Here is a 9,459-nt window from a genome sequence, read left to right as displayed (position 1 = left end):
ATGAGTTAGCCTATGTAATTATGAAGTCATCTAAAGGCCATTCTTACAAAAAGTATCATACTTTTTAAATGCAGCGAGCAATGGTTTGTAGCTATCACTATACAGTGACTTCCACTATGAACCAATAGTCGAGTATCAAGATTGATTAGATAAAGCAATGAACGAGTACAAACCAATCAGGAAGGAATGTGATGTGAATCAGGAAGAAATGTCAGCCTGCCTCTGTAACCTATGTTACTTACTGTACATGTGACCTTAAAGTTAATAATACCAAAGAGATAACTTGTTGTAAGTATGGTTTTAGGATGAAGCACAGGTTTAGTCCTTAGCGATCATAAAGGCGGCAAAAGCTTCTTGATATACTCCCTTAGGGTCATATTTTTCAACGAACTGCTGGAAGGCCTCAGGTTTTTTCTCCTTCAATGCGTTGACGGTCTTCCTAACATGTTGCTTTTGAATTGGAGAACATTTTGCGCAGGCTTCAGCTATCACTTCTGGTACCAGCTCTACAAATAAATATTACATCCGTTTATGAATTCAATAGGTTTAAACATCGAGTATATAACCAGGAATAGAGACGAAACAAGGGCCATCCATCCATGGCAACTCATCAGATAAATGGGCCTTATATTTCTTAAATATCAACTCTCGTTTGCGCTGAAATCACAAATTAGAAAACTGAAATACTTAGTACAGCGCCAACAACTGACCAGTGTGTACATTTTATTGTAATAAAGATAATATCTCTAACTATGGGTGGCTGTTCCATTCGGCGGTGTGGGAAAAACAGCAAAACATCTAATTACAAAACAAACGGAATCATATTTCATCGGGTAATTAAATATTAAATATGTAATTTTTCAATTTTCGTCCATTATAGCAAAGCTCAAGTCGTTGGTCGATTTGAAGTGAAACTATTGACGACACCCGTCAAATATTTTGAATTGGCCAATCGGTGCGCAGTTGTCACCGTAATGATTTGGCAGACTACTTTTCATACAAATTAAAATGGCATTTCGTCTCTATTTCTAGTTATATACTCGATGAGTTTAAAAGATTAATAGATCGGAAAATATTTAATAAAAGTTAACCTTATTTCATTGAATTTAACAAGCATTTTCCATTGTTTTCAGACGAATTTAGTAAAATTAGGTCTCAATTTTTTTATTTTGACGCTGAATGATGGCTGAGTATATTTGGCGACATATGTTTGTGACGATCTCAGTAGCCTAACGGCTTACATTGTGGGCGATGTATGCTGAGGTCCCGGGGTTGATTCCCAGTGGGACCAATTTTGGAAATGAACTTTTCTTAATTGGTTTTAGTCTGGGTGTTCCGAGAAGTGCCCCAGAGTAAATTCCGTTGCTTTAGTTCTCATAATACGGGGAATTCCCTAGTTTGAGACCAGGAAGTTGGTGTGGATGTCTGGCACATACTACACACATCAAGTGTCTAGGGATCAAGTGAATATTTTTGAAATAAAAATTATTTAAGCAATATTTACCAAATCCAGTCTTCCAGGACGAGTTCTTACTTTAATGCTTATGTTTTATTTAACCGCTTACCCCTATATTTAATTAAAATAAACTAAAATTGATGTTTTTGCAAATTGTGGGAAAAAACTCAAATTAACGGCGTCAATTAAATGACAAAAAAATGGCGAAAATGATGATTTTGCTCATTTTTATTGTAAAGATAAGAAAATTAAAAATCTGTATTTCCACCATTAACACGAATCACACAATTACAGCGATTTGGCATGCTTAAGATGAGTTCATCAAAATCATTTTGAGGAATGGCCGCCCATGTGTTTTGTAACAAGTCAAAATATTGTTGTAGAGTATGTACGGTATGCATACTCGGCACAGCTCTTCTTTGAAGCATATCCCATGCGTGCTCAATTGGATTGAGGTCTGGCGATTGAGCAGGCCACGGCAGAACGTTGATACGAGCTTCGGCAAGAATGCGTGTTACGACTCTAGCCGTGTGTGGACGTGCTTTGTCATGCATTAGTTGAAATGAATCACCCAACTGGCCTCGCAAAGGGATGATAACATCTGAAACAATCCTCTCTGCGTAAACTTGAGCATTGAGGTTACCCCTGATCCAAATGAGATCGGTTCTTCCGCCGATCCAAATACCGACCCATATCATTATTGTTCCCCCATCATATGGATGAACTTCCTGACAATATCTCAAACGTTCATGACGTCCAGATGTTCTCCAAACTCGAGTACGTCTTGTATCCGGTCTCATACCGAAGCGGGATTCATCCGAAAAGCACACATAGCGCCAGTCTTCTTCCTCCCAGTTGCTGTGTTCGCGAGCCCATCGTAAACGGGTCCTGCGATTGCAGGGTGCAATAGGTGGAACTCTGAGCGGCCTTCGGGATCGCAGACCCACTTCACGTAAACGATTTCGGATTGTTTGATCGCTTATTAGCAAGCCTGAGGAGCTGTGGAGCCTCGTAACCAACATCATGGCGGTCATGGTACGATTCCGTCGAGCAGTATTTTGGATATACCGGTCCTGTCTGCGAGTCGTGATGCGAGATCGTCCTCCATGTCGCTCAGTCACGCTGCCCGTCATGCGATAGCGCGTCCAGAGGCGACTTATGACGCTCTGTGTAGTGTTAAGAGTGAAAGCCACAGCACGTTGCCTGGAACCAGCTTCCAACATTCCGACGGCTCGCATCATCACTTCTCGGGTTAAATGATGTCGTCTCTCCATAATAATGTAAATTGTTTCGGTTCCGATGCAGATATTGTAATGATTTTGTCAAAACGCTATAACTCATTTTTATACAAAACCACATTGACAATCGATTTTCTTCTTATTATCGAATTTTAAACAATATTCCTTATTTAAATGTTAAAACTCACTAAAAAGTATCAATAGCGATACAAAAAAGTTAATATAATTAACCCTAATTGCAGCAATACTCTTAAACGTACTTGATCCCTAGACACTTTTGATGTGTGTATTATATTATTATTATTATTTATTAACGATATAAAGTTTATGAACCTGACGCGTCGTTTCATGTGTTTTTATGATTGTTTTTCTATGGATTTGTGAAAGGGAACAGTTGGTCTGTGGGAACAAGAGATAAATCTAAAAAAATGACTAAATGTAAAAAAAAAACTTACTCCTGAATTCCGGCGCGTGTTCCATGGGTTCACATGGCCCTTTGTCGAGCAGGCAGTCAATGTATTTATTAAAGAGATTGTCATCGCCGAGGATCTTATCCAAATCGATCTTATCAAAAATCTCGTCGTAGCAGAACGCCAACGGTAGAGCCAACGCTAGCACTGCCACCAGCAGAGTGTTCATTTTCTGTTGATGGAGAAATTATTAAGTCAAATTTTTAATTACTTTTTATTATTATTATTTTGGTTATATATTTTGAATCCCACCTTTACCATGACCTAAAAGATTACTTTTGAATTTTTAAATGGGAGAGGCAGTATTTCCAGACAAAGGCGCAGTCGGCCGTGGTCAGGGATTCAGGTTTAAGGACCAGCGAACAATATGTGCCTTATCGAGCAGGACCGCTTTCTGCGTTGTGCCGGAAGCGACGCGCCACAGAAGTTCAACCGCCTCAAGTTGGTAGCGGACAAAACGGATTTATTCCAGGTTTTGTATTCTGTTTTGAGAAATAAATGTCATAAACCGTAAGAAATTGGTAAAAGTATCTAAACCTACTAATACTGTACCTACTACTACGAATGTTTAAGTCTAGATGGAGTAGACTTTGTACCGTAGAAATAAAATTAATAATAATTAAAAATATGGGGCAGACAATAATTTCTTACTCTATTTAAGTAGTTCTTCTATATGTGCACAGAAAACAGTACAAGACTCAAATTCAAAAAAGTCGTTGATATTTATACTGTCATAGACGGAAAAATGCTATTAAAATGGTCACATTTTGTTGAGCGATTTTGGAGATAAAATCAATTACTCAGGAAAATATACATATATCGACCTTCAAACTTTGACCTTGTTTTATTCTCCATTAGAAATGATTTTGTAATTGTACACTTCCACTTTTGAAAATGACCAAAATCAATATTTGTATTTAGTAATTTATTCCATATTATATGTAATTCAGCAAAAATATCTACCTACCTACCTAATCACATATCTATATTTGATTAGGTTATGTCTGAAAAAATCATATTATTATAAACGATATCTATGTACTAGCGTACATTATAAATATTATTTTATTACAATACAAATGTTTATCTTGAGAATTACAAACTACGTGAACAAATAATAAATAACGTGCATCGTTAGGAATATTTATTTAACATGAAATGATCAACAGCTAACAATTGATTCCTTAACAATTAAAAGATATTCTGTATTCTTACTTAAGTTCTCTAATTAGGATTTTTTAGTTAACGGCTGAATTTCGTAAAATTCTGCGATCGGGAAATTTGGGTTGCAATAAATACATTGTTTCGGTGGCTGTGTGACTTGTGCCGTTTTTTTTTCGAAAATTCGGCTGGAAATGCGTTTACGGTGAATGGATTACGATATTGAGAGATGTTAACAACCCAATTCTGGCCTATTATTGGTGATATGGATATCACTAGCATGTGGTTTTAACAAGACAGTGCCACAAGTGACATAGCCACCGAAACAATGAATTGATTGCAAACCATAATTTCCCGATCGCATAATTTCACGAAATTCAGCCGTTAAATAGCCAGCTCGATCATGTGATTCAACACCGCTGGATTATTTTTATGGGGTTATATTAAAGACAGAGTCTATACGGAGCCAATCGAATCGATTGCAGCCTTAAAACTCAAAATCCGTGAAGTGATATTTCGTAAAATAGACCCACCATTTTGTCAAAAAGTTATTAAAAACTTTGATGAAAGAATCGACATCTGTAACTGTGGTCGTAATGGACATTTATCAGATATAATTTTTCATTCATAATTTCCAAACCTTACTTTTTTAATACAATAAAAATTTTAATCATTGTCATCTAAATTTATTGTTTTATTTTGATTTACAAGTTCTTGTTGAAAAACCCTTTAGTACGCTTACTATGAATATAGTACGCTATACGCCTATTCATAATATTTGCAGTGATACTTAGAGCTTTAAATCCAAAGATCTGAGAGGCACTGACACTGCGCCCATCACCCGAGTCATAAGTTGACAAGTCCCATGTGCCAGTAATTTTACCAATTTAAAAACGCGCAAGTAAAGTTTTCCGACCTGTATACAACCCCTGATTTCTCAACATTAAGACGGTTCTATATAGTATGTTATAGACGACTTTTTTCAAACATGGGTTTTTGTTCCAAAAATTTACAAATTTTATCCCGGAAAAGTGAAAAAATATCCTACGTTACATGTAAAGTCATAACAAAAAAATAATTTACCTACATTGCATTGTTGGGAAGTATACAATAAACTGAATAGTAACTTAATCACTCATTGACGGGACTGTTAACTAAGTAGTATCAAATACCAATGTCTTATTTGATTCAGTAAAACAACATCTAAGTTTCCATTCAGCGCACCACTGTTGGACCTTTCCAACCCACCTGTGTTGTACCAGGGTGAATTTAATTTTCCGAATTTCAATGGCACTTTTAGAGTGATTTTTGGAAAAACCTTTTTTCTTTTGCTCTTAAGGTCATAAACATACAAATAAGTTCCAAAAATGTCAATAATTATTAAATCACAGAAATATTTAAGTGAAATACAACAAAAACGATATTTTAGGTCACACGAATGAGATTACACTAACGCGAATGATTTTCTCATTAATAAGTAACATAAATGACGAAAGATGGCGCAGTAATGAGAAAGTTTTATTACAACCCACATTGTATTGTTCACAAAAAAAATTTAACAATTTTTAACATGTAACAAATATTTTAATATCACCTCTTGTATCAAAATCCTTCTCATCTGGCAAGGCCAAATGTAATAAATAAATAAATAAATCTAAACAAGTATTTTATTAATGTCATATAAACTTTATTATACATCAATATATCATCATCACCATCATCATCATCATCGTGACCACCATAATTATCAGCATCATTACCACTCACATCATCATCACAATCATCATCATCGCCATCATCATCGTCATCATCACCACCACCATCATCATCGCCACTATCATAACCAACATTATCACCATCTAATTGTTATATTTAAAGTAAATATCTTACTTAAAAGTAGACAGGAATGAAAGCGACAAGAATGATATTTGATTATTTACTTTTTAGTTGTCAAGGCCGTAAAATATGCTGGACCGTTATAAAAGTGTGTGGATTTTAAAGTTCCCTTTGTCTAATTGATCTACAATAAAGTTTATAAGACTATTACTTAATACTTATTTAGATAGATTGCTTTACATGTTGAGAACGATTTGCGCTTGTAACTACAAGCGCTGAAATTGGTATTTAAGTCGATTTTTTGCTAAAACGGAGATGCTCAGGTTACTTCACTGTGTACACTCCAATCCGACAGGAACCATTTCTCACGTGTGCGAAGGATGAAGGTGATGCGGTATGAACTTTAGTAATTAGGAGGCTTTTAGTTGAATTAACACTAATGATAAGAAAAATTAAAAACACTTTTTGTATTCCCAAGAAAACATATTTGTTCATAATAAATTGGAAAGTTACGGTATGTATTCGACGAAAAAAGTTATTAGAGTTTATCCTCGATGGGAAATATTGCAATTTCCACTAGAGTTTAATTTTTTTCTTCTGTTCTTAAGAAAGAGAAATTACCCACTTTATTTATTTTCATTTATTGCTGTGGCGTAGTAAAGTATTTTTTATGTGTAACACAGACTAAGTCAACAAGCGATCATATTAAATAAATAACGCTTAGCATTCATGTAATAATATAAAAGTTATTGAAAGTGATAAATTTTTTGAGGTTATCTGAAAACGACCCACCACAGTTTTACAAACCATATAGTTGCGCAACGAATGTACGAGTATAGTTGCGCAGAGCGCTAGTAGCGGTAGAGCTCCTTGTCAAGAAGTTCGTCCAGGGAAGTACTGCCACCTTATATATTTCTGCCGCCAAGCAGTAATGTCAGCTTTATTGCATCCCGGTTCGGAAAGGTAAGAGTGCTAGTGAAATTACAGGCACATGGGACTTGTCAACTTTATGTCTCAGGGTGACGAGCGCAGAGGCAGTGCCTCTAACCGCTCACGCGATACATGCAGCCGTAGACGCATACCACACCTAGAGGTGCCGGTGATGATTTTATACCGATTTATCGGATATCGAAGTTGTAACAGGTAAAAGAACGAATATTAATTGCTATTTCGGTAACTATTCTAGCAAACCATAAAGTTTTTAATACCTGGGTCTGTCATTTTAAAAATATAAACAACTTCAAAAATACGTCACGACAATCGTGTGTGTTATTGTTTGGGTTGGTGATTTCGGTGTTTATTTATTTAAAACATACCGTAAGTAGCGATTTTTAAGTTTACCCTGAATATAAATGTTTATAAACTATACTTTAAGGAGTAATTTCATGGTAAACGTAAGAACTACTGAAACGGGATATTATCATATTTATCCAAGTACACCAAAAATGTCATTAGTGCTTTTTAAGTGCAGGATTGGCGGTGTATTACTGCATTTTATTTGAGATGCTTTTGTTGGTAGTACGGAGGGTATTTATTTAGCAATGCAGAATAATAATTTTTACTTATAAAATACTTGTATTTAAACTGAATCCTTTTCTATTTTGCGAAACCAAATAGCCGCCATTTTGCGCTAGGAGGAGCACATCGCGTGAGCGGAGATCTTTGCGATCTTAAGCTCTATGAGTGGCACTACTATTGTTATGGATAGGCGTGTCGCACCACTTGTTCGTCCGTCACTTACTATTATAAAAAAAGCAACTACTATTATAAAAGAAGGAATTATTTTTTTTTTCGATCTTTGTATTGATAATTACTATGATTAATATTCAGTTTCATTGTTCTTATTATGGTTATAAATCCAAACCATAACATGTTGAGTAGGGGAGCGTGGGAGAATGGGAGCCAACTAAGGAAAATTGATAATAAAAGTCATAATTTATGCAATTTAAATTTTTTTAGTTATGAACGTACGCTTCACATATCTGGGTACTAGATAATCACAGAAAAAATGTGAAAGTAAAATATAATATTTGGTTAAAAAGAAAAAACTAAAACATGTCATTCGCTCCCATTACCCCACAGTTCGGGAAATGGGAGCCGGTAAGAATCTCGTATATCAAATGGGAGCCATTATATATAATCAGTCTGAAAAAAAAAGTAATAAAATATATAAGTTAATAAGTAATGAGATTAAACAAGAAAGTGTTGAAGAAATATCCCGTGACTATTGCATTCTATATGTATATTAGAATATTCATTACCCGCGTAACATCGAATTGAAAAAGGAATAAAACAGTAATAACATTTCTATTTTTATGGTGATTTCAAGCATGACTTCTAAAATTTGATAGATATAGTGACATGGCTAGTGTAAATACCACTAAATGCGGGGTTCTACGGGGGCGCCCACAGAACTCGAACCTTGGCGAACGTTAACGAAGTCATAGGAGTGCCATTTGCACAAATACGAGCATTGGGAACGTCCAGTTTAACACCGCTCTCATCTCCCAACACCCCACGTTCCCCTATATAAGAAAGAGTCAGTAGAGGAAATCTAGTAGAATGATAGTCGACAGAAAATTTTATTGTCAAGAAGGCATTATTTTGAGGGAATTAATAAGTACCTACAATACGTTTGAATTTAATGCATTATTTCCTAACTAGAATCTCCGCAACAGAGATGAATATTGTCTGTATTCCCCTTTATATAGTTACGGTAATATGCAAGACAAGGACAAGGCGTTACCAGTTGTTACTTTGTTGAATTTATTATTACTACATTTTTAACGTAATGACGCATTGTAAAGATTCACAAGGAACTTTGAACAATTGTCTTATCTCATTCGTCCTTGAATTAGTTTCATAAGTACAGGAACTTCTTATGAAACTAGTAATTGTTTCAGACCTTTACATAGGTATATAAAAGATTGGCATCTTTACACTTCATATTAAGTACTATTAACTGCCACAAGTTTCATTGTCTCCAGGTAATCTAGTTTAATATTAGTAATAGTTGTTTATTATTGTATATCATGTTCGTATTAAATATATTATTAATTATAATGAAAGACGTCTCTCCGACCTACAAATTAAAATCTATTAAGTCCATAACGAATAATTAAATATAATGTTAAAGCGTCTATTGCTCCATGATTTTTTATTTTGTGTTTATTTATTATTACATTACAAAAGCACTAAGAACAAAACGTTCTAGTATAACATAATAAGTTTTCCCACATACCGCTAAATTTATGTTAGGGGTTAAAGTATGAAATTGCCGTTTTATTGCAATAGGTTC

At 35.0% G+C, this 9,459-nt stretch overlaps 2 protein-coding genes across 3 annotated transcripts in view; one reads left to right on the top strand and one right to left on the bottom strand.

The window, feature by feature from the left end:
- Positions 1 to 9,459, bottom strand: part of LOC113230855 (ejaculatory bulb-specific protein 3-like) — a 15,472-nt gene continuing 6,013 nt past the window's right edge. The window contains exons 1-3 of one of the 2 annotated variants that reach the window (XM_026464956.1): positions 3,417 to 3,519; positions 3,150 to 3,336; positions 1 to 506 (exon numbers count right to left, since the gene is read on the bottom strand). In XM_026464956.1, the coding sequence (XP_026320741.1) occupies positions 319 to 506; positions 3,150 to 3,336; positions 3,417 to 3,425 (384 nt within the window). In that variant the 5' untranslated portion in view covers positions 3,426 to 3,519 and the 3' untranslated portion in view covers positions 1 to 318. Of the gene's footprint in view, positions 507 to 3,149; positions 3,337 to 3,416; positions 3,520 to 9,459 lie in introns of those variants that run through there. The other variant, XM_026464955.1, reaches the window with a different exon arrangement.
- Positions 9,104 to 9,459, top strand: part of LOC113230857 — a 2,948-nt gene continuing 2,592 nt past the window's right edge. The window contains exon 1 of the mRNA XM_026464959.1: positions 9,104 to 9,148. The gene's annotated coding sequence lies outside the window, so the exon portion shown is untranslated. The remainder of the gene's footprint in view (positions 9,149 to 9,459) is intronic.

The sequence above is a fragment of the Hyposmocoma kahamanoa genome, unplaced genomic scaffold (assembly GCF_003589595.1).
Source record: "Hyposmocoma kahamanoa isolate Upper Pololo Valley unplaced genomic scaffold, ASM358959v1 64, whole genome shotgun sequence".
NCBI classification, from domain to species: domain Eukaryota; kingdom Metazoa; phylum Arthropoda; class Insecta; order Lepidoptera; family Cosmopterigidae; genus Hyposmocoma; species Hyposmocoma kahamanoa.
This window is presented reverse-complemented; position numbering and strand designations above follow the sequence as displayed.